This window comes from Lutzomyia longipalpis, chromosome 4 (genome assembly GCF_024334085.1).
Source record: "Lutzomyia longipalpis isolate SR_M1_2022 chromosome 4, ASM2433408v1".
NCBI lineage: Eukaryota > Metazoa > Arthropoda > Insecta > Diptera > Psychodidae > Lutzomyia > Lutzomyia longipalpis.
This window is the reverse complement of record NC_074710.1, coordinates 18,172,640-18,197,991: the sequence shown is the minus strand read 5'-3', so window position 1 is coordinate 18,197,991 and position 25,352 is coordinate 18,172,640. Positions and strand designations below refer to the sequence as shown.

The 25,352-nt window shown below is 35.7% G+C and overlaps 1 protein-coding gene across 6 annotated transcripts in view; it reads right to left on the bottom strand.

Annotated features, from left to right (window-relative positions):
- The window catches only part of LOC129795343 (POU domain, class 6, transcription factor 1), a 174,011-nt gene that overhangs the window by 22,625 nt on the left and 126,034 nt on the right, over positions 1-25,352 (bottom strand). For 3 of the 6 annotated variants that reach the window (XM_055836558.1, XM_055836559.1, XM_055836560.1), the window contains exon 4: positions 9,858-9,917. The exons of the other annotated variants lie outside the window; for them this stretch is intronic. In XM_055836558.1, coding sequence (XP_055692533.1) covers positions 9,858-9,917 — 60 coding nt within the window. The remainder of the gene's footprint in view (positions 1-9,857; positions 9,918-25,352) is intronic. 6 annotated transcript variants of the gene reach the window in all.

The window sequence follows — 25,352 nt, the reverse complement described above, 5'->3', positions numbered from 1 at the left end:
GTGGATTATAATAATTGATGGTCACGTAAAATATTGGAAAAAATGTTTAATACGGAGTTTCGGGGTGAAATGATACAAAAAAATTATATATGTAGGTGCCCGTTCGCGCCACTAATTGGGAGGATTTAGGGGCAGTTTTTTATGTGTCAACCCCCGAGAAATTGACGACGTCCCAAGTGACACTTCTGCATTGTTTATTTATGATTCCCCCCACCCCTTGCCTTTCCCGTTCTATCCCGAGATATTTATTGGATGTAATTTTCCGGAGGAAGAATGAAAAAATGGCCATTGGAGCCAATTTGGGGATGGGAGAGAAGGTTCAAAAGAATTTGAATTAATTCAAATTATAAATCGACGCTCCCGAAGATTATGAGCCATATTCCTGTGTTAAAAGATAGGAATATGGTTCATAATCTTCGGGCACGTCGAAATGTTTCACGTTATGAAACACAAATGCAATGTTTCATAAGAAATCCTACGGTACAGGCGCGCATTTGAACTCAAAAGTGCAATAAATAGGATTAAATCTTTTGATCAGAAAAAACTGCTTTTGGTCAGAAGAATATTGGAACATTTTACAGACCAAAAACAGCGATCTCCTGATCAAAACGGAATATTCTTCTTGATTCTTCTGATCAAAAGATGTGACCTGAAGCATAAGAAGAATCCCTGAATGTGGTTACAAATATAAAAAAAAATCCCTTCGATTCAAGATGAAGACAAGGGGTAATTATTTGAGAGAAAAATATTCAAATATTCCGTATTTTGTTCCAAAAATATTCGGAATATTTCTGAAAATTCACAAAATGTAATTTTACGATAGATAAATAAAAGAAAATCACGCAAAATTCACAGAAAATTAGGCAAATAAAAAGGTCTTTTTTTGCTAATTTCTTATTGATCTTTGTCCAAATTCTTTAATATTCAGAACATTCGAATAAATTAACGATTATTGTTTGAATTTCTGTCCTTCATTTAAGCCTCTATGGTTCACCCTGTTTTATTCATCGAATTTATCCAATTCGAATGATTTAGTAAAAAAGAAAAATTTGCAATTCAGGAATTAATTTTCAATTCAAAAGTTGATCAACGAAAGAAATTGCGCATCTTGACACATTTTCCCGGATTTTTAAATTATTTTTTGCAACGGTCAACGACTGACCGATTTTTTGCATCTTCCAAAAACAGCCCACAAGACATTTTCCGTTGTTTGAGACGCGCCGTCGGATCCGCCGCCCCTTCCCGCTATTGTTGGAGGAATCATAAATCGTGTCTGCTTTCCCCATTAGTCATACACACTGAGTTGTGAACGAAGAGTCCACCGTGTGTGCTGGCTGGCCTTATTTACATGCAAATGAGCTTCATTTTCCAACATTAATGCTCCATGTTCGGCCACTGTTTGGGGTGGTGGCGGTGAAAGAAGTGTCTACGAGGGTGGGAATCAGATGGACAGAAAGGGGTTGGTTTTTGGGACGTTGGTGTATATGTCTGAGCAGCTGAACATTAAGCAGGATATGGAAGATTCTCCTGAATACGTAGAGGGGGCAGTGTGTTGGGGGGTGGATGGTTGTGTCACTCATGTTCAGCTAGACTTGTCTGTCCATCAGCTGCACCATCGCAGCTCTCTGGCCAACCTCACGTTTCGCATAAACTTACAACAACCATAAAATCACACCATAGTGCATATTTTAAGGGGAATACGCTTCCTCTCTCCCCATTTTAACGGTGCAAATGAGACTCCGTTTGTATTGGGGGTGTTTATAGTCACATTTGCCAGCTCAGGCTTCACGCAACCCTATCCTCGAATTATATATTTCTCTAAAAATAAATCTTCATATAAACTTAACATTAAGGGGTGGCGATATAGTTTCAATTTATATATTCTATTTTCGGAAATTTTATTTATAATGAATTTTATTAATAAAATTATTCAAAATTGATTTTCTATAAAAAGAATTTAAAAGGGATTTATTTTAAAATATTGCAATATAATGGGCAAAGGGATGCAAGAGAGACGTTTTATCGAATTATTTCTGTTTTCATGATTTTTCATCGAAAAAAAATTCTATGGAAGGTTTAACCTTGTTAAAATGTTATATTAGTTCACAAATTGACCACGTGGGCGCTGAAGATGGCGTGGGGGTTGTTTTTAAGACACCAAATAGCCGCCATTACAGTTTAAGGAGTTAAAAAATGCAAATTAGGGTTAAATGTAATACTTTTAGTGGTCATAGAAGTATTAGGATTCTTGAATTCAATGGAAATGAAAATGACTGAAAATGACCGAAAACCTCGAAAGAATAGGGATCAAGTTAAATTTTGCACCATTCGATTTAGAAAATTATAAGAAACATTTTTTATATTAACGAAATTGCGATAAAACGGAGGGTTTCTTATAATTTTCCGAATCCAATGCTGCAAAATTTGGCTTAATCCAAATTTTTTTTTTAGGTAATTTTACTTCTGAGCTGGCCTAAATACCTGATATCCCTTATTATTCCAAGAAGTCTCTCCTCTGTAGTTATAGTTAATTCACTACATTAAATCTTATTCATTCCCCTCCATTCATTAAATTGCACACGAGAAACTTTTACCAACTAATCAGTGACCAGGTATGGGTTAAATTCTAAGCTCTCTCTCTCTCGTTCATTTCAAAGTCATAGAGAAAATAATAAAATTTTGAATTTTGTGAAATTTTGTACTGATTTCATGAATTTCCATTTGAAAATTATATGAAGAGGAGAGAGAAATTGGGGTTGGACAGAATATAGAGAGAGAGTGGAAAGTTTTGTGAATTAACAATAAGAGGGTCATGTTGAGGGTGGGTGGGTGGAGTGGTCAGAAGTATAGTGTTCTCTCCATTGTTGGTTGGTTGGTGGATATTTAAAACACCTTCTCCTTCGTTTTGCATATGGATTTACCCTGAGACTTCCTCACAACGAACTAAGGGGGGTGGCACGTGCTATGTGAGGGGGTGCTGCAGAAGGGGGCGAGCTAATGCCATGGAGAGGAGAGCATAATATGCAAACAGACAGGAGAATGGAGAAAATGTACAAGTTAAGTTTCTATATTAGAAAATCAATACTAATCAACACGAAATCAACATCTAAAATGCATTTAGCTTGTACTCTCTCCGCACCACCAACCACCCACTAGCCTTTTCTCTTTCTCCCATCATTAAAGGGCTATCTCTTTCCGCACCACCCCCTCAGACCACCCACACCTCCTTCATGGATTTCTGCAAATGTGTATGAGTGTGTCTGTGTGTCTATAAAGTGGATGCCTTTTGGGTGGTGTTGATAATAGAAGGATGCTTCGTCTGAATTTCTCCTATATATGTATGTATGGGGATACTCCCCACAGAAAGGGGCTAATCAGCACACTAAGAAAAGTACTGTCTCCCAAAGAATTTTCTAATAATTAATTTTTGCAATCCTTCAAATTTCAGTTATTAGATCGGATTAGATTTATGCATTATAAAGATTCGGAAAGTAGTTTTATTCTATCAGCAGTTTTTTTTTATTCAGTAAGCAAATATTTTTATTCTATCAGCAATTTTTTTCAGCAAAATTTTTATTTATTGTGTGGAATTTCCAAATTTTACGCTATAAAATTACACTTTATTACGGAGCAAGCATGTTTTGCATTTCGATCTGTTATTTTTGCCGCCAAATCTGTCCTATTTCCCACATTCCTTGTTTTCACCACTCGAATTCACCACCATGATTATCTCGCTTCGTATGCGCGCCTAATTCAAATAATATTTTTTATCAGTTTCTCTAAAAATGAGTAAAAAACAATATCAACGAATAATTGTATTCTATTAACAAATAAAATTATTCTGTAAGTATTTATTTAGACACACGGAAATGGAATAAATGTTCTTTCTTTATTCTTAATCCGTTTTTTTTGTCGACTTATGGAATCTTTTTCTTTAAATCACTAATCGTGTTTCAATTAATAAAGATAACCTTTAAATAATTACTAGAGAAAATTTTAGAAAAGGAAAATAACGAATCATTTTTGAAAAATTGGAATTTTTTTTCGGAATATATGTTAATTAGTTAACCCTTTAACGTTCAACGTGAAACATAAAAACATTGAAACATGCGCTCTTTTATCGCGGTTTTTATTCTATGAATTTTTTTAGAGGACTTTTCTCACTCAGAACGTCTTCTTATGCGTGAATTTGATGCATTTGTAACATGGAAAAACAATTACATTCATAAATAATTGAAAAAATAAAATGTTTCACGTTTAGGTCAGCGTATGACCCAAAAAAACCTTAAAGGGTTAACACATTAAGGATCATTGTTCAAATTTTTTAAAGTAAAAAGTTGATATTTTTTAACGGATCTTTCTGGAAAAGATTCTTTCTTGATTCCGATCGAGAGAAAAAATCTGAGATGAAGAAGCTCTGTTAATTCTAGAAAAAACTTAAATCTTTTATTTTCAAAAGTAAAATTCAAACTGAATCCCGAGTAAATCTTATTCAGGAAAATTCTGCATAAAACATTAAGAAAGAATAAAAATTCCTTAAAAGCAAAATATGGGGTAATTTTTTCTCAATTTGCATACCCCCTTTTTTGGGGAGGGTGAGTTAGTATCACTATAAACTCCCAAATACAATACAAAATTTCTCTCCTTTGCACACGCATACACATGAGGAGACATTTGTGTGGCGGCAAACTCTCTTGCATTTGCCTGTCTCGGGGCAACTAAGTTTTGGACTAGTGGGTGGGGCGGGGGGTGGAATAAGGGCCATAGTGGTCTTTTAATATGTTTAGCCGCTTACACACATAGAGAAAACTTAATAAAGCAACCCCCCACCCACTCACAGCATATCAAACCATGTGACTCTCGATGCTTGATATCATCCACACAGCTACTACCTACACTCCACTGTCCGAAGCCCCCAAAATCCATATATAGTCCTAATATGTGGAACTTGGTTGGGGACGGGGGGAGGTGAGAAGGAGAGATATGTTCATGAGTTTCATATGTAAGTGCACTGCAAATTACTGATGCAGACTATTTCCAAACCAATTCCCATCCACCCCCCGCCCCCTCTCTTGCCGTATGTCTCTCTTCTCGGCTTCTCATGGGGGGTATTAGCATTTCCCAGGAATCGATAATCAGTTCACCAAAGAGCTTAGAATTTTCGTTCATTTCCGCACATTATTCTCTTGTTTGGTTCACTCGGCAACACACATTGTATGCATATACCCACCCCTTCAGTACACGTTGATTGGGAAACGAAGAAGAAGCCCCATTCGATGGACAGTGGGTTGTTTTTGCATTGAATTATAATACCTTTTACTAAAAGGAAAATCTAGGTCAATTCTCTCTCTCTCACACTTGAAGAATTCTTTGGAAGAATTTTCTTTGGGAATTTTCATTTTAAAAGAAACAGCTTAATAAGTTTAAGAGTTTTTAAGAACATAAACTTCTTAATTTAGAGTTCTTTTATAACTAAACAGTAAGTTTAATTTTCAAGTAGTTTTCTTTAATACAAATTATCTCGCAAATATTAGCGAAAATAATAGATTTTTTGCAATGTTGGAGATTCGGTCAATTTACAAATGTTGTGGGAGTCAAAACGCGGGATCTGACCTTTAGAAAATACTCTTTTATTATTTCTGCGACGTTTCGGAGCTTTATTTCTCCTTCCTCAGGCCTGCAAATACATTATGGACAATTTCATTATATAACTTTCTAATTTTCTTTAACACTTTGAACTATTTTTTAAAAATTAATTGAAAAAATTCTAATGATTTTATATAAATCTAGTCAAGGCTTTTCTACATTTCTGTTATTGAGATTGATTCACATTTTTGGGGAAAATTTGGGGAAAATTTTGGGTAGTTTTTATTTTGCTTACATTAATAATTGGCTAGATTTATATAAAATCATTAGAATTTTTTCAATTAATTTTTAAAAAATAGTTCAAAGTGTTAAAGAAAATTAGAAAGTTATACAATGAAATTGTCCATAATGTATTTGCAGGCCTGAGGAAGGAGAAATAAAGCTCCGAAACGTCGCAGAAATAATAAAAGAGTATTTTCTAAAGGTGAGATCCCGCGTTTTGACTCCCACAATAGATTTTTTTTTTACTTTTCTTTAGAAACTAAATACTTGAACGTCAAACGTTGAAAAATATGTCAAATAGTGGAATAAACCTTAAATTTTCAATAAGAAACATCAAAAATTTTACAAGTACATATTCAGCAATTTTAGGAATTTTAAATGCCCTAATCGTTAGAAAATAAATATCAATTATTGAATGAAAAAAAAATTTGTTCAGAACAGCCCCTAGATTATATTTCTGACTACGTCCCTGTTTTAAAAAAGGACACTATACATAATATTTGGACGAAGCCTTCATATAAAAATTACCAAGAGTTGCAAAAAATATATTTTCCGGATTTTCTTTTCTGAATATTTTAATTCGAATTATTTTGAATATTGAATTTTAAACAAAAAATATTCTCTTTATTCTTTAAGAATATTCTTCAAATTCTTAAACAAATTCTTACATTTTAATTTCTCTTTTTTTTCTGTTAAAAATCATTTCAAGATATTCTTGAGATATTCTCTAGAACCAAATTATATGTTTGGAAAAATTTCTTAATTATTCGCTTAATGTGCCTCATTTGTCCCCATTTATTCTCCCCTTCTTTTTTTCATACCTATCAAAAAAAATATTATTCATCGCATGATTTAAAAACTAAATAAAAAAAAAGATTATTCTAAATGTTACGCCATTATATATAGCATAGGAGCGACGATATACATTCATTTTGACATTGCAGATTTTTCATATCACAAGTAAAAGAGAAATGCACCCACCAATCGACTGGCGGGGGGGTTGCTTGCAAAAAAAAATACGAATTGTGCTAACAATTCAGGGATGATTTTTCTGCCAATGTGGTGGTGTGTAGAGAATTTTTGGCGTCGATGAAAAATAACAAATAGGGTGGGTGTGCGAAAAAAAAGCGCAAAGAGAAAGCCCCGATGGCGCGCGGGGGTGGTGTTTTGAATAAATAGTGAGATTTCTGAGCGTCCCTCTACTCGATTTTTTTTCCCCCAAAGCATCACAACCCCCCATCGTGTGTGTGTGTGTGTTTTATATGAGCCCCAAAACGACATTCATTCTCCTATCCCTCCTTCATGCAAAATACAAATTTCCATTTGTTCCCGCATCTATAACCCCTTTTGATTTACACGACTCTCTCACACGGCCCACCCACTCTTTGGGAGCTTTTTTTTATTTCTCTGTTCACTCGCGAGCTTTGCCGCCCTCCCATCTCTCCCTCTGACCGCCCGCTCGAGAGTGGGCACCCACAGACACCATCGAGCTTTCATTTGAAGCACAACATGAATGCACATTTTATATGTGAAATGCAATTTTTTTTCAACCCTCCACCACCGCTCTGTGTCGCTCAGACCTCTCGCTCTCTAGAGTGGTGTTCTGTTCATTGGAAAAATAATGACTTTTACACCCTGAGTGTTCAATACATAAATACACACATGAGCTTTTTCCACCCACCCCCCTGTTCTCACCCTCTGTGGTGCGTCTGTGAAAGCAGCAGCAGCACCCACCCCCCGTGGTTGCCTCATTTTAAGCGCCCCTCTTGAGCTGTGCAGCCACCACCACCCCCTGTCAAGCCTACCCCGGTCGAAGCTATTGATTAGTGTTGGATGATAATTTTTTGGGGTGAACTCTGAACGTTTTTTAGCGGCTCCCGGAGGGGGTTGAGAGTGCAAAAATAAGGATGACGGTATTGTACATAACGTAGAAATACCTCCAACATGGTTGTTGGTTGCACCGATAGAGCATTCTGTGGGTGAAATATATGGCAGAATGATGGGGCGAACAGGAGGGGGAGGTTTCACTGTATGAAGAATAAATCGCGCACACGATAGCAATTGGGGGATGGATTTGAAATTACTCGTAGGTTTATTTTTTTCATGCACTGCAGTTGAATTTAATTTAAATGTAAGATCATTGTAAAATAATGCTTTTGTATATTTTTTGATTGATTCATTTTGAGTTCATTCGTTGAAAGTTTTGAATTTAAAATTAAACGCATTGCAATTTTTGATTGATTTTTTAATAGGAAAACTCACTCTGAATTATAAAGTAAAATAGTAAAATTATTTTTAATAGAATTAGAAGCTCCTTTTACCTATTCATGTATTGACTGTGTGTAGTCCTCGAATAAAAAAAAGAATTACGGAGCTTTGCATAAGTTTTTGGCGGGAAACATTCAAATTTGAATTGTGTCTCGGAAGAAATGTGCGAGAAATGCATCGTAGAGGGATCTGTGCATAGTGTATTGATTAGTTTTGCTTTGTTGGGGTCACGAGGGGAAAGGGAGTGGGTTGAAAGAGGGTGGAATGTGGTGTTCGATGTAGCAGATTTTGGTCTGGTCATCCAACTCTTCACCTCCTGCACATGTTCCTTTTTGGGTACATTGCATCTGAAGGGGCGCCTTTTGAGGGCTGGCGAAGGGGGGGGGGTGGCAGAGGGTGCGAGAAAGTAAGTCAGTTGAGTGAATGAGAGAGAGAGAGAGAGAGAGAATCATCATCCTCTGGCACATACAGAGAGATTCTCGAATTTCTACCAATGAGTAGCGACCCCCGACGTTATGTGTGTGTCGAGCCGAAATACAAGGATTAGCATTTCTCATTAATGCAGACTGAGGGGGGCTTAATTGGGGCTCACAATGCCACCGTTGCCTCCTTCAGTGGGCCAAAATGGGGGTTGTGAAGGGGTTGGTGCACCATTTGGGACGGGTTGGTGTCTGTTTGCTTGTTCACCACTCTGTTCCTTCATGCATTTCTCACAGCACTTCACATGTCACATCCACATCGGAGCGAGAGCTTCCCAGAGATGCACCAGAAGCGCACAACGTGTGTTTGTGTGGGGTGAATGGAGAAAATTATCTCCATGTTCTCCACTTTCTGCATTTCCCCCTCACCCACCCCCTGAACATTCACCCACTGAAGTTGCGATAAACTCTCCACTTGCTCGAGAGAGCTTAATATCATCGGAATCGAAACTATTCTTCATGCCCCCTACTATCATCATCGTCCTCTTCTCTCCCGGAAGAGGAAGCCATATTATCTCTAAAGAGCTTCTGATGTATATTTTGTGATTGGGAAAGATATATAAATTCATCTTCTCTTGTTGAATAAGATTCTTTTCTTTTTTAATGTAATTTTAAATCTGAATTGGAGATAAATTGATGAGGGTACAAAAGGAAGGAAGACGTAAGTTTAGTTTACCGGAGAGGGATTTAAATAACTGTCAAATTTGACATAATGTTAATGTCAAGGTTTTGACAGTTTGCAAAGAATGTCAAAGTTTTGGCAGTTTGCAAAGAATGTCAACGGTTTTTAAATTTGAATTATATGAAAAATTTCAAAATTCTGTTTCACGATTTTCTTTAAACGTCAACGCTCTTTTAGATCTAAATTCTTGTAGATGTTTACTTAATCTACATAGAATCTGTCACTTTTTGGCAGTTCACAATGACATAACTATGATGAGGGTTCAAGAAGGAAATATTTACAAAAGGAAGGATGACGTAAGTCTACTGGTGAGAGATTTAAATTACTGTCAAATTTGACATATGTCAATATCAAAATTTTGACAGTTTGCCAAAGAATGTCAACTGATTTTCAATTTGAATTATACGAAAAATTTCAAAATTCCGTTTCATGATTTTTTTTTCAATGTTTAACGTTCTTTTAGATCTAAATTTTTGTAGATTTTTACTTAATCTAAAAAGAATCTGTCATTTTTTGACAGTACTAATTTTGACATATAAAAATGACACACGGAAACTTACAGAGAAATCCATGAATGTATCGTCATCAACAAAGAAGGTTTTTCTCTCAGGACATCTTACCTGAAATGAAAGAAAAGAAATATTTTAAAACAAATATAAACATAACCCAACTTTAGTACTAAATCTAAAATTCAAATTATGCATTGTCAGTTGGGTAGAGTCTGTTATATCTGCTGTATGTGGGGTATATGCAAAGTTTTCGGAATAATGTGAATGTATCGTACAGGGCTAATTTCTAATACAAACTCCCTGCCAGCAAACTGTCTCAAACCAAACCCTATTCACCATAGCTTTCGTGTTGGAGCTCATTTTGCCGAGGAAATGTGTCCACCATGTCTAAAATGCAGAGCAACCGTGAAAGGCGAAGCTGGTGCACTCATGTGGGGACATCCCATTCGAATGCCGTCCATTTGGGAAGGTCATCGAACAGCAAAAGAGAAATGATGGCGAGTCCTTCTGGAAGAGATGGGGTAGCCATAGAGGGTGCTGTAGCAGTAGTTGCGGATGTTATACATTCGAATGCATAATGCGTGTGGGGGAGGTATTAATCAAAATTGCATACATAATGGTAAAACTGGCATTCTGAATGTGTGTGTGGGTGGATGAGATCCTTGCTATATACCCCAACGAAGGTGCCACAAATTTCCCAAATAACTTCTCAAATGTCCCCAACAAGCATTTACGAAATTTTTCCCTCTAAACGCGCTTCCCAAATACGCGAAAGGCATTCAAAAAGGATGGGGCGCAAAATGCAAATTAATGAAATTATTATTTAGCTGTCATCGCTTGTACTAAAATATTTTAAAGGTTTCTTTTTAATCTTTAAAAATAGTATGAAAATCTAGATAAATTTGTAGCTAAAAATTTACAAAAGAACTAGATATCTGTACTAAAACTTGTACTAAATTATGTACTAAAATGAATAAAAATTTCCATGTTAATTTGAAATGGAATATGCGTGCGATTAAGTGTCAGTTAAAGAATAAATTAAGAAAATAAAAAACAGAAAACAGATTAATAAAAAAAAAAAAAATATTTTGGCGCTACGTCCCATATAGGAACAGGGCCGGCCACCCTATATGATGTTGTTGTTCTCCTTGCGGAGAAGTAGTGGGCGGCCTTGCTAGATACTACCACGTGTGGGCAATTTTACGGATAGGAGTGTATCAATCTCCTGATCCAACCGGTCAACGTGATCTAATTGCACGTTGGCGGATGGGGCGCGTTGCCGGGTTCTGTATTCGAACCGGCGACCTTTGGATGCGCAATCAAGCGCTCTATCCACTGCACCCCAGGCCCACAGAAAACAGATTAGTACTCATTAAATTAGTACTGAATTATAGAGAATTTAGTTAATTTATTTTTTGCATTATTTTCTTTTAAAAAGATTTAATTTTATAATTAATTCAAACTTGTGCTTCTTTTTCAAAGAATTTAGAATTTAGTACAAAATTCTTTTAAAAAAATCCTTCAGAATACCAATTAGCATTTTATAAGGAAAAATTCTAACAATTTTGATAGAAAAATATTTGGCGTAACAATTTACCCCGATTCCCCATTTCTTTTATCATTTCTTATTGCTTTATGCTTTAACAAAAAATCCTTTAAAAAAATTTCCTTAGAAAAAGAAGAGAAATGTTTCAATTAAACGCGCAGATTAACACGCTTTTCATTTTACCAAAAGTCGTCGTTTCCCTCCGTTTTTTGCGCGTGTTCATTCACCCCCGTGCTTCATGTTAAAAGAAACTCACCCACCCCCAACACAAAGCCGGCGAAAGGCGACACTGTCGTGAAAAGATTCTGGTTGTGTGCCAGAGAAGGGAGGAAGGAGGGGAATTCAACACCAATTGTGTGATTTTATCTGGGAAATAAACAATGTTCTGCCTGGAGGGGTTGCTTGTTGGTGGTTTGAATAAATAAATAACACACTTTCAACTTTCACCTCCGCACTCACTTCCTTTCCTTCCTGCGAAGGGGTGTGGATGCTGAGGGATTTCAGGGGAATTTTACGGGGAAATCCTCTGTTGGGATTTTTCGTCTCTTTATTGAGAGCAAAGATTTTGTGAAGAGTAGTGGATTTCAGATGGTTTTAAATCTGATTTCTTGTGTTTTTTTAGAAGCTCAGGTTGATTGAATTATGAACTTAATTTTTTTTCATAAATTCTAACGTTTGACGTTTTTTTTATAAGGTTTGACATTTTTTTTCAAACGTTATGTGGTGTTTTTTTAACGTCTGACGTTTGATTTTTTGTTTTCAAATTTTGACATATTTCCTAACCTTAAATTTATTTTTTTCTAATATTTTTCATTTATTTTCAACCTATGGGGTTTTCCTAACGTTTGAAGTTTTTTCATAAGTCTAAAAATATATATATATTTTTTAAAGTTTCCTATGGAAATTCCAACATTTTCACATTTGTCTCGACACGTGCGCGATAAACTTTGAAGTTTTACAGAGAGAATGGGGTTAAAAGTTCAGGTAAAATTAAGAATAAACCTCAAAAATATACTTGGTTGTGATATGCTTCAAATATGGTTGAAAGTTGAATATCCTACCGCTTCCACCACCTTAATTAGCACCTTTAAATTGGCTTCTATTGATTTCCAATTACCTTGAAATTCTTCCACAAATCCCTCATGAATTTTCTATTGACACATCATTTATTTTTCCATGGGATTGTAGTGAAAAAAAAAAATTATAATTTTTCAACCCCTTTCACCTCTGTTCTACTCCGCTAACTATGTCTCTAGAGGGTGGGAGGTGGTATTAATAAATTATCTATTACAGTATAGCAGCAGCTTTTGAAATCTTGTAGAATGAGATTTATTTTAGCATTTTATGCAACTATCCGGGGAGAAGGGTTGTGTGGGTGGGTGGGTGCTGTTGGGCAGCTCAACTGGCCCTTTTATGAGTATTTTCCATCGGGGGGTTGGCGTGTGCTCACAACAACATATCGCTAAATGAGTGAATTTTTCATCAGTTGTCGTCACCACATCCACATTGAGCGTTGAATTTGCATTTTTAATCAACAAAAATATTCAACCATTTATCGCCAAGTGCGACGCTTTGTCTGTAATTTCTTTCTCATTTATTAATTCTTTACTAAAATGCGAGGGGGAGGTGGGCATGCGGGGGTTACACGACAGTGAATGATGTATGCCATTTAAAATTCATAATTAGCTCAATTCTCTCACTATTCGTTTTTTTTTTAAACGATTTTTTTTCAACTAATTATCCACAATTTGCTCCCCGCAGACGGTGGGAAATTGCAAGTATTCCACCAGCAGCTTTTTAACCTTATTTCCCATTTTTTCTTCACTCTTTTTTATTTCTTTCACCCATTTCCGCATTACAATTTTATTTATTTATCGATGAACCATCACACAGGGGGGCAAATTAAAAGACTCCACTTTTTTCCATTCTTATTTTTTAACACAATAAACTCAGGGCGGGAACTCAATTTGAAAAAAAAGGGGTTGAAGAAGAGCAATTGAACAAAGAAAATATCCCGTGGAGGGGGAGGGAGAGAGGGAAATAATACATATGTGATGATATTGTCTATAATTTCGCATTTGATGGACTGATAATTATGGTCTGGGAGGGAAAAAGCGTGTTATTGCCGTCATCCCCCTTTTCACATTTCTTATTCCAACAAGATCCTCCTCTTCGTCGATGGGCTGTCATTTGGATTTGTTCCCAAATTAAAAGGCCCCAAAAGAAGTGACAAATGGTTGAGGGATCAATAGCACAGAAAAAAATAAATTGCTGAGGGTTAGAGGATATTTAAATTGACTCAATGTTTAATTAAAAGAAGTAGAAGAGAGGTGAAAAAAAACCCACAAGAAGCCCTCTTAAAACTTCCCCAACACTCCTTCTTCTTCTTCTTGTTCTCCTTCTTTAAGGGAAATTCTAGCAACTGCTGCGAAAACACTTAGAGGGGGTGTAATGTTAAAATATTAACAATGTTGGGGGAAAATACACAGCAATTTTACAACATTTCGTTAACAATATGCTGGGAAAAATGGCAATGATGTCATGTGGGAAGGTTCTCTCGGTGTAAGCTATTACAAAGTGTCTGTATAATTTTTCAATATTAATAAGGAATTAAGTATTTTATTTCCCAGCAATATGCGGGAGAAAATTCGCAAACAATAAATTATTTATAATCATTCATACCCTCAATTTATGATTAATTTTTAAATGAAAAAATCACACAAGTTTTTCATTAAATTTTTAATAAATATTGATTTTTTCGTGCGAGGAGATTTCCCCAAAAGATGGCGCCATAGTTTGGAAGTCTAAACTTTATTATTTCATTGATAAATTATAATATTAGCTGTGTTTCTTTCAGACACAGCTTTTGTGTACCGAGCAAAATCGAAAGTCGTCAGATCGGGCTCAAACTTGGGATGAGCACGAATTAGGGTCCCCACATTCCAAAAAACGTATGCGCCAAAAATTTTTTTTTCCGGCCGTCCGGCCGGCCGTCCGGCCGGCCGGATTATAAACTTAAATTGCAAGAGAACGGTAATAGATAGAGACTTGCGGTAAACGGCAAAGTTTAAATATCGACCTGAAGAAATCTGATTATGAGGTCAAATCCACTCCCCCACCCCTCCGTCCGCCATTTTGAATAACCTCAAAATTTTGTTTTCGCTATATCTCAGCCCCTGTAATAGCTAAAAATCTGAAATTTTTATATGTTGTAGGGGCCATCAAGAGCTTTCCAACGATACCTAATTTTTGAAAATCGGTCAAGCCGTTTAGCCAATATGGCTGCCACAATTTTTCATCGAAAATCGACCATAACTCGAAAACGGCTTGACCGATTTTGATCAACCCGGGGTCAAATGAAAGATCTTAACAAACCCTACAACTCTCTAGAACATCCGAAGTTTCAAAAGTGACCGCTAGGGGGCCAAAAATCAAAAACAAAATTTTCGATGAGTTTTCGATTAATATCTCGAAAACGCCATTATCGATTTGCTTCATTTTTTGATATGTTATAGCTGACCATATTATCTAGCTCCATGCCAAAAATGAAGAAAATCTATGTCGCCGTTCTCGAGATATTGCCTTCCAAAGTTGGCATGTCATATCTCGGGTTCTACAAGTCCGATTTTGATCAACTCAAGTGCAAATGAAAGGTTTCGTGAAGCCCTACAAATGTCTAGAACATTGCAACTTCGAAGAATGACCGCGAGAAGCGCTAAAGTCAAAATCAAAATTTTCGAAAATTTCGAACTCGAATATTTCGAAAATTCCATTATCGATTTACTTCATATTTTAATATATTATAGTTGATGTTAAGACCTTTCCAACGATAGCTCAAACTCGAAAATCTATGGAGCCGTTCCCGAGATATGGCGTTTTAAAGATTTCTTGGGGGATGACTTTTCAACTTTTTCGGACTTTGCGTGTATTTAAATGAATTTGCGTTCTAGTTTGCTCTCACAAAATTGGTACACTGAAAGAAACACAGCTCCCGTAAGCTTGGTCAGCTTACCAGTACATTTTTAGTTTCAAAGAGATCTTGTGAAAGACACAAAAGTAAAGAAAATTTCTCTTCATTAAGAAGACAGATAAATAAATTATAAGTTATTTTACTGCTAGAGGGTATTTGGGTGCTGTGGTGACATCTAGTGTTAATTTTAAATAAAAGTTATTGAATTATTTCCAATCGTTATACTCTTTTTCTTCATTTTCGTGTGGTTACTTAACGAATGGAAGTAATTAAACAAAAGAAATCACTAAAAAAAAACAAATAAAAATAAATAAAAATCCTTCAATTGTTTATTAAAACCTATTTACTCAAGAAAATGGATTTTCTGTATTTCTTAAATTTTAGGATTCTTTTAAATTCTCTATCCTACGTTTCTGAGTAATTTAAGAATTATTCTTCAGCAAAACTCTTGTAAAATAATCGAGGATAGTAAAATTTCTATAAGATTTTGGCGTAGATTTTTTCTTTAAAATTTTTTGACTAAAAAAAATTCAAGGAAAACCAGAAATCTTTGTTCCGGACGAGAAAGAAATTTTTGAATTTTTGAATCTCTGGTTATGTAAACTGAAATCACAAAAAAAATCCTTCTATTTAAAATTCAACACTAGATGTCTCCACAACTCAATGAAGCCCTCTAGCGGGAAAATATTTTCTTTATTCATTTTCCATTCATTCTTGACTAATAAAAAATCTATAATAAATCATTTTTATTAGAAAAAAATTTCCTTTGAAAGTATTTCCTAACAATTCCACAATAAAATCATTTTAATAATTCCTTCAGAGCATACATAATGCATGTACAGTACATATGTGTGTAGACCCCTTTTCATGACCATTGGGGTATGATGAGAAAATCTTCCCAACACACCCAGGTAAGGAGCTTGAATGGGAATTTTCGTTATTAACCCTGTTACTTAATTTGCATATCCTTTTGTGTATAATATTCATCTGTACCTTCTGCAAATGAATCCTCCGCTCCCCTTTCCCCCCTCTCCCATATTCAGAGCTCTCGTCTTGATTCTACAACAGCCCCGAAAATCCTTCATGTGTCCATCCATGTGATATTCCATACACACACTCCGTCCGAACCACTTCTCATGTTATATCTCATGTTGGAAAATCAAGAGAAAATTCACCCTGAGCCTCTCCCCCCCAGCCCCTCATCCTTTTTCCGAAGGTGGTGCATCATGTTCCGAAATGGATATATCCAACACAGAGGTGGTGGAATGGGGTGAGTTTCAGGGAATCAACCCCCCATCCTCCCAAGCCCCTCAGTGGAGCTCCTATTTATGCTTAAAACACCAATTCTGCTATTGAAAATAAATTAAGTCGGACGAGGCGTGTCCATTCTGGCACAAATGCCCAAGCCATTCATGGGCTCAGAGGTTTCCTCCATCCATTCGTGTGTGTGTGTGTGTGTGTGTGTGTGTGTGTGTGTGTGTGTGTGTGTGCGGATGGAAGATTCGAGTCCCAGGAGTTGAAATTTCTCTCCTTGATTAGGGTTTTGCAGCACAACCACCCCTGAAAATGGGGCTTCTATGTTACTCACATTTCTTCCTGACTACTGCACACAACCACCCAACCACCCCCTCTCAGCCTCGCTTCGCACAACCCCCAACTGTGTGGCAGCTGCAAAATCAGACAATCCGGGAAAGAGGAGTCAGAGCGGCGGTGGAAAGTCGATTCCTTGATTGATTTATTAGTATTCCACAGCTCCACTATATCTGTAGAGTTTGTTCAGCATCCACACCAGATCTATACATATCTATGCGGTCGCGTATGCTGTATGTGAGATTCTCAATTAACTCATCTCTGGGCATTTGCATTAAGCTAAGAGTGAGCATTGGTTTGATTTTTAGAAGATTTTCTACTTAAAAAAAAAATTAAAAATTGAAAAATTTGTAACGGAAAATTTCCCTTTCCTTAGATTGATCTTTTTTGAATTTATTTGTAAAGATTGAAATTCAATGGAAATAAATTTTAATTGGAAAGCATTTTAAAGAGAAAATCTTTAGCAAAACATTTCCCTTTTCCCTTGAAAAAATCTTCTTAAGATTATTTGAATTTGATTTTTTTTGTGAAAATAAAGATCAAAAATTTTAAGTCTATGATTTTTTTACTTTCTTCCTAATGAAAATTTTTAAAATTATTTTCTTTTTAAACTAATTATAAATTATTTAATTTTCTTTACTCATAAATCCTTAAAATTTAATTTTTTATCTTGATTTGAGATTTAAATGTAGAAATTTTCTACACAATATTTCTCTTTCCCTTGAAAAATCTTCTTTGAATTAATTTGTAAAAATTGAAATTTAATTAAAATACATTCTAATTATAAAAAAAAAACAATAAAATAAGTAATTCTTAGCTCAAAATTTCCTTTTAATTAAAAAATAATTAAAATTGAAACTCTGAGAAATAAGAAATTAAGGAGATTATTTAAAGAATTCTATACACAGAAAATAAAAGTTCGTAGCATTGTTCGTCAAATTTCGTGAAAGGTTCGTAACTCCAATGCTTTTACATAGAAAAATTTACCTCCATGTTCGTAAAATGGGGTTAACCTCCCTGGGAGTGAGACCCCATTTTACGAACCTGGAGGTGAATTTTCCCATGTAAAAGCATTGGAGTTACGAACCTTTCAAGAAATTTGACGAACAATGCTACGAACTTTTATTTTCTGTGTAATCTATTTTTTTCTCTAAAAAAACTATCAAAAAATTAGTTTTATTCTTATTCTCATTATAACATTCCCCTTTCCCTCGAGAAGCGTTAAAGGCTTAAAATGATTTTTAGCACACTTTCCTTTTCAGAAAAATCTTAAGGCAACATTTTCTTTTCCATTTAAAGTTTTAAAAAAATAAAAAATTCTAATTTCCCTTTTTATTAAAAAGTATTCTCGAGGAATTTTATTTTATTTTTAAAATAACTAAAATTTAAAGAAAGATATTCTTTTACACAACATTTCCCTTTAAAAGTCAATGTAAAGAATTCCCTCAAAAATATATCATATTTTCTTAAATATAAAAGAAAAAATAAATTCAAGAAAACTCGCAATAGAAATCATTAAATTGCCGAAAGGGAAGACACCAAGAGAGGAGGAAGGTCGTGGTGAAATGTGAGGAGACAAAAATGTGGGTCAAAAGTTCGTGAACTTCCTTCCCTACCCCAAACTGTGTGAGAGAGACTTCTCTATTTTTCTTCCCTCCTCTTGCACTTTTCCCATCATTCTCCATTTCTTTGCTTCAAACTCTCGGGAGTCCTTTTGTGCACGACTCTATGTTGAATTCCATGCCAGATTCGTGCAGCCAGAGGGAAAAGTGAAAAGTGAAAGTTGTGTCTGCAACCCGAGAGAGTTTTCTCCACCATCACCCCCCACCTTCCTGTATTTTGCACGGATTTTTCCTCGTTTAAAGCATACTTTCCATCGACTTTTCTCCTCTTTTTTTTTCTTTCTTCTTCTTATTTTAATTTAATAAAATTCCATTTCAAGATGTTTCCTTGTGGCTGTTTCTGCTTGTTTTCTTCGTATTAAAAAAAAATAATAAAATAAAATTAAGATTGTGATGAAAAGCACCTTCAGCCATGCAATTGCCACCCCACAGCCCATAATTTTGCAATCGCCACTTCGAACTCTCGAGAAGAGAATGTGAAGGAAAAAAATCACCAAGAATAGCAATTAATAAAAATTGAAGCAATTTCTGTACCCCCTCGGAGAATCGTCTCAATTGCATTTTAGGCTGCGAAAAAGTTGAAGTGTTGTGAAAAAAAATTCGACAGATGCGTACAACAATTAAGTATTAATCGGTCTTAATTCAATATAACCCACCCATTCGCGTATATAATACCAAATTACGCGATCTCCCTTCGACGATAAAATGAAGAAAATAATACAATTGTCGAATTGACGAGTGGTTCATGCAATTACCCAGACAAAAAAAATCCACTTTTCAGTGCTTAAGGCCACCGCATGGCAATAAAAGTCCCATTGAGATGGCAAAGTAGAGTGGAAATTTTCTCTTCTTGTAATTTTTGATCGTTAATGAAGTTCCAAAATGTCTCTTTACAAGCACAGTTGGAGATTCTTTTTTTCTTTTAAATTTTTCAATTGGAAATTAGGACGACAATTTTATATTTTAAAGGGTTTTGTATTTAATGAAAAGGGGTTGAATGTGAGAATGGATGAGATTTTTTTTCTTAGCAATGAAATAAGAGATTGTTAATCCTTTCGCGTCCAACGTGAAACATAAAAACATTGAAACATGCGTTCTTTTATCACGATATTTATTCTATGAATTCTCTCAGAGGACATTTTTCAGGCAAAATGTCTTCTTCGACTTCTTCGTGAATTTTATGTATTTCAAACTAATAGGAAAAGTAATTGAATTCATGAAAAAATAGGAAAATAAAATGTTTCATGTTTGAGTTTACGTATGACCCAAAAAACGTGAAAGGTTTAAGTAATTTTGAGAATAAAACTTTATTTTCAAAATTGAAAATACTAAATTCCCTTAATTTCCACTAAATTAATCCCTTGTAGGGATAAAAAACGGGCTCATGAGTATGAAGTTTTAACACTAAGACGGCGATAAATGCTTAGAAAATTAATCCTTGGAGGTTTAATGTTTCTAACCTCAAACCTAAAAAAAATGTTTTTTTTTTAAATTTCCTCTCTACGAAACTTGATCAGAAGTAATTGTTATAAAATGATTAAGAGGAAATAAAAGTTCTAATTTTTTGCTAAACATTTACTTAATTGGGTTGAAAATTTGTCAATTTAATGATATCAACTAAATGTTTATTTGTCATAGCTCAAAACTTTAGTACAAGAAGAAAAAAATGATTGTAGTTATTTGTTCTAAAATTTTAGTTGACATAACTAAAGAATTTGACTAAATTGCCTATACTAAATTTAAGTGAAAGAAAAGTAAAACTAAAATTTTTAGTTATCTTCACTAAAAAATTCATAGTTAAATGGAATTTTAGTAAAGATAACAAAAGACTTTAGTGACTCCGGGCATAATAACTAAATTATTCTGTTATAATTACTAAATTTTTTAGTAAATGTTCCATTACTATAGACTTAAGTAGCAGTTTACTAAAATTTTGAATGACAGTGTAAATTAATTGAATTTCCTGTCACATAAATAGGTGCAGAAATTTTCAAAATATTTTTAATATTTCTTATTCTGTGACGATTTAAAAAAAAAGACTTATTGGGCACGGAGGCCAGCAAAGTTCTTCAGGGTTAACAAAATTAATTTTGATTAAGTTTTTAATTCAGAGAAAACAAGAAATGAATTTTAGAATGAAAAGATTTTTAACGCAACATTTCCCTTAACGATTGATTTTTCTTTCGTTACGAGTATTGCTAATGCAACCGACGAATTTCATCTTTTTTTTTGACACAATGTAGCTACAAAATCTTTGGATTAAATTTTTTGATCAGAAAATGCTGCTTTTGATCTGTTTTGATCAGGCGAATTTTCTTTTTCGCCAAGAAAATATAAAAAACGAAATATTCTTCTTGAAGAAAAAGCCGAATTTTTTGACTAAAAAATCATTCACCCCCCCTGAAAGATTCTCTAATGGGAAAGGGTGCCAATTGAAATGCAATTTAATGTGACAAATGATGGCTCAAAGTGTTGATAAATCAAATATAAAATTATAATTCATGTGTGCAAGAGGGATTAAAATGAAAATTTTATCGCAGCATCTCATGGCAGGCAACCCACGAAATTAAATGCGAGTCACCCCCCATTCCTAATTTCATCTCTCTCTGTGCCCTTTCCGTCAACTTAAACTTAATTATAATTAATTAATGTGACTGAATCCGAGCTTCGAAATTATATCATTTGCTTGTAACTCTGTGTGTGTGTTGGATAATTTTGGGGGGGTGGTTGTGGGTGGGTTTGGTGGAAATTTTCATCAGGGGGTTGCTCTAGGTGACGCTGTAGGAATATTCATCTGGCAGAAGTTAATGTGTGTGTGTGTTGAATTTTAGCAGAATGTTCAAAGCCAACCCCTCGAAACAAGGGGGTGGGTTGTGTGGATGATACACCAACTCATACCCCATCGTCGTAATTATAAACCTTTATGTATAAAATGAATGCCATTAATTAACGACCCCCCAATGCTATGTATGTACGATATGTATGTATGTAGCAAACTGACAGATTACGAGGATATTCACGCCTTAATTCCACATTATGTGACTTTACTCGTGCGATGCCTTCCCCACATGCCAAGAGGATGCCACGCAAAATTGACTCCGGCACTTGCTTTTGCCCCTAATTCAATTTTATTCGTTGACGCTGCTTCCTCTCAGATTTCCACCACGATGCGTTGCTGCACAATCATACCCTGCCTCACTGCTTTGGATGACATTGACTGCAAAGGCAAGACAGGGGCGCGAGGGGGAGGGCGATGGCGCCCGCAGTTGCCGCCCCAGGTGACGCCATGGGGGCAACGGGGGTGGTCCGTTGTGCGCCTTGAGAGTGGCGTGAATCGTTAATCACCTAATTGATGGGCTGCTGTTGGATGTTTAATCAAGAAGTGTCACCATAAATTACAAACACATTAATCCCTCCGCTGATTTCATATTCCTCTCATGGCTACTTTTGCTCCTCTCACCCTCACCTGACCTGCCTTCGCGATACCCGGAAAATCAAGCGAAAGCCACCCCCGCGTAGGAAATTATGTATTAATTCACGAATAGGGGATAGTGGGTGATATGATGGGGGCATGTGTCTCTTCCTGAAAAACTTTTTACACAAATTTTCCATGATTTATGCCCATTTTATTAATCATTCCTTTCATTTTAAAAAGAAAAAATTACGCCGTCATTTTAACATGAAATTAAATTTTTTTTATTTGATAAATATTAGACTGTTGTAAATATATATAAATTTTAATAAAAGTTTCGTATTTTAGTCAGCAGAGAACTTGACATGAAAGTAGAAAAAGATTTTTTTTCGTAAGAATGGATTGATTGAACACAAAATATTTTGTTTTAGTTTATATAAACCCCTAAAATTTTCAAATTAAATAATTTGACATTAATGCCTAAAGTTTGACATTACAACAGGTTAAATTTCATTAAAATCATTTTTTTTACATTAACGCCTAAAATATCTAAGAAATGAATTTTTAAACGTTCAACGGTCATTTCTAACGGTCGCATTGCTTCTTTTCTTCCAAGAATCTTTCTCTTCTCCTCCCACTCTTTAGTCAAACTTTTTAACATAATTTTCCCCACATTCGATGACTACCAAGCAATTGGTTTTTGCAACAAAAAAAATGCAACACTTCGTGACAACCAGCAAATGGGACTCTATCCACAAACTATTGGACACTTTTCCACCCCCTCTCTCTCTGTATGTGTTTGTGTGCAAATTATAGTTCAAGCGAAAAAGTACACAGAACGAAATTTAAAAAAAAAAGTCATAGGGGTGGAAAAAAGAGTGTAATTAGTATGAGATTTGATCTGCACATTGAAAATTTTGGAGTGTGCGACATTTTTAATTTGATGTACTTCCAATTTATTTCCAATTCACGACTTTTCTCTCCCTCGCAATTTTCGCTTTGGGCAAAAAAATCGTGGGTGATGTGTCTACCACCCCTTGGTGGGCCTCCCTCATTTTTTTTGCTCATCAGCAACATCATTGAAGCTGTTTGTTTTTTTTAGTGTGTGTTATTCCCACCCATCCACCCACACACTGTATTGAATGCGGGGGAGAGGATAGATGCAATGGGGCACCGAGATCGAATCCCTTCAGGGCTCAATGTGATGCACTTTTTCTGCTTGAACGCAAGTTGCGAAAGGGGTGGGCTTCGCACACACACACAGTGATGGTCAAGTAAAGCAACCCCCTCAGTCAGCTTGATACCCGATAAAAGGGGTGGATGAGTGCGAGAGAATACAGAAAATATAATTTCATGCTCATCGTCCATACCTCGATCAATAATTCCGCTCTGTGTGTCCATTTTCGCTCAGGCCATGGAGTGTGTTGATGCAAGAGGAGGCATTACAAAAAATCCCCTCGAGGATGGGGTGAAAGATGATGCGATAAAAAATTTTTCATGTAAATTGCTACTGTAACATTATTGCAGAATTTTTCACACTTTTCATGTCACCCACCCCCTGCTCCATCCCTCCCGCGTTTGGGGTAGTACGATAAAAAGTGCCATGAGCCTTGGCGTATCGATTGAAGAGCTGCGCGGCAACGCATTCGGGGGACAAAAGATGAGTTTGAGATTAACTAACAGTGTACAAAAAACCGTGTACTGCATAGCCCCCCTTTGGAAAACTAATCAAGTGGGGCAACGCTATAGAGGCAAAAATTGCTGCAAAAATGGAATTATCCATACAAAATGGGATGTGGATTTTTTTTAGCCATACAAATAGGGCGATGGCTTAACCCCTTTGCTGCTGATCATCCATTATGATTATGTTTATAGTGCTGAAAATTACATTCTTTTATCAGAAATGGAGAAAGAGTTAAGCAGGAAAAATATCGTTATTTAACGGATTTTTTAAACGTTGATTCTTATTTCATTTTTACGATTTAGAAAAAAATATTAGCAAGGGATGTTTAGTTTAGGTATCTGTTTGAATATTTATGACTAGTCAATCCGAGCCCCCAATCACGTGTGAGCAATCACCATTTTAAGCTATAAAAGGGGGGCGTATATTAATAGGGGGGATGAATAATACGGTACCCCGAGAAATTCTAAAAATAAAAAAATCCCGTTATCTGACCCTTCAGCAGGTAGAAAATGGGAAAAAATCAATTTTTCTGCGGGGGCGCTATAAAGGGGGGTTGGGGCGGAATCCTATATAGCGCTTGCAACTCGTATTGACCCCCTCTACCCCCGTGCCAAATTTCATCAAAATCGACCCAGCCGTTTAGGAGGAGTTCATGTGCCACAAACAGACAGACTTTTCAGCTTTATATATTAAGATTACATTCATCACATACATATAGTTTGCAAAATATTTTAAAATATTTTTAACGTTCTCTTCACTATAATTCAAACTTCATAAAAAAATCTTTAAACGGGTGAAATTTTACAAAAGAAACGTTAAACGTTAGAAAATGTAAAGGCTTGGAAAAAAAAACTTCAAACGTTATACATAAAAGAAACGACAAATTCTACAAAATAAACGTCAATCAACGTCAACGTTATTTTGAAACTATATGAACTAATTCGTGGGCCTGGGGTGCAGTGGATAGAGCGCTTGAGTGCGCATCCAAAGGTCGCCGGTTCGAATACAGAACCCGGCAACGCGCCCCATCCGCCAACGTGCAATTAGATCACGTTGACCGGTTGGGTCAGGAGATTGATACACTCCTATCTGTAAAATGGCCCACACGTGGTAGTATCTAGCAAGGCCGCCCACTACTTCTCCGCAAGGAGAACAACAACATCATATAGGGCGGCCGGCCCTGTTCCTATATGGGACGTAGCGCCAAAATATTTTTTTTTATTTTTTTATGAACTAATTCACCTAATTTTTATTCATTATTTTATTTCTTTTAATTTTAAGTTTTTTTGAGTTTTGTCAAAAGCTAGATATTATTTGACAATTATTGCAACTGTCAAAACGACATTTTAAATTCTAACGTAAAATTAACTGATAGTACTGCTTTGTACAAGATTGCAGCAACAGAGGTCTAAATATGGAGGTGTGGTGCCACATTAATCACAACTTCAGGCTCCCATATAACACCCCATAAACATAAGCACATGTGAAAGAGCATAGAAAGGGATGGATGGGGTAGTGGAAATGAGGGTGGTGAAATAAAAACACACAGGATGACACGAGGGGACGTCTCAGGCGAAAGTTTCTCCTGCTCCGTCGTCGCCGCTAGACCCCATTGACGATGATGGAAAATATGCAAATTACATGGCATTTCGTGTAATTATTCACCAACAGGCACACACAAAAGCACCCCACCCACCCAAATACAATATAACTGGGGGAATG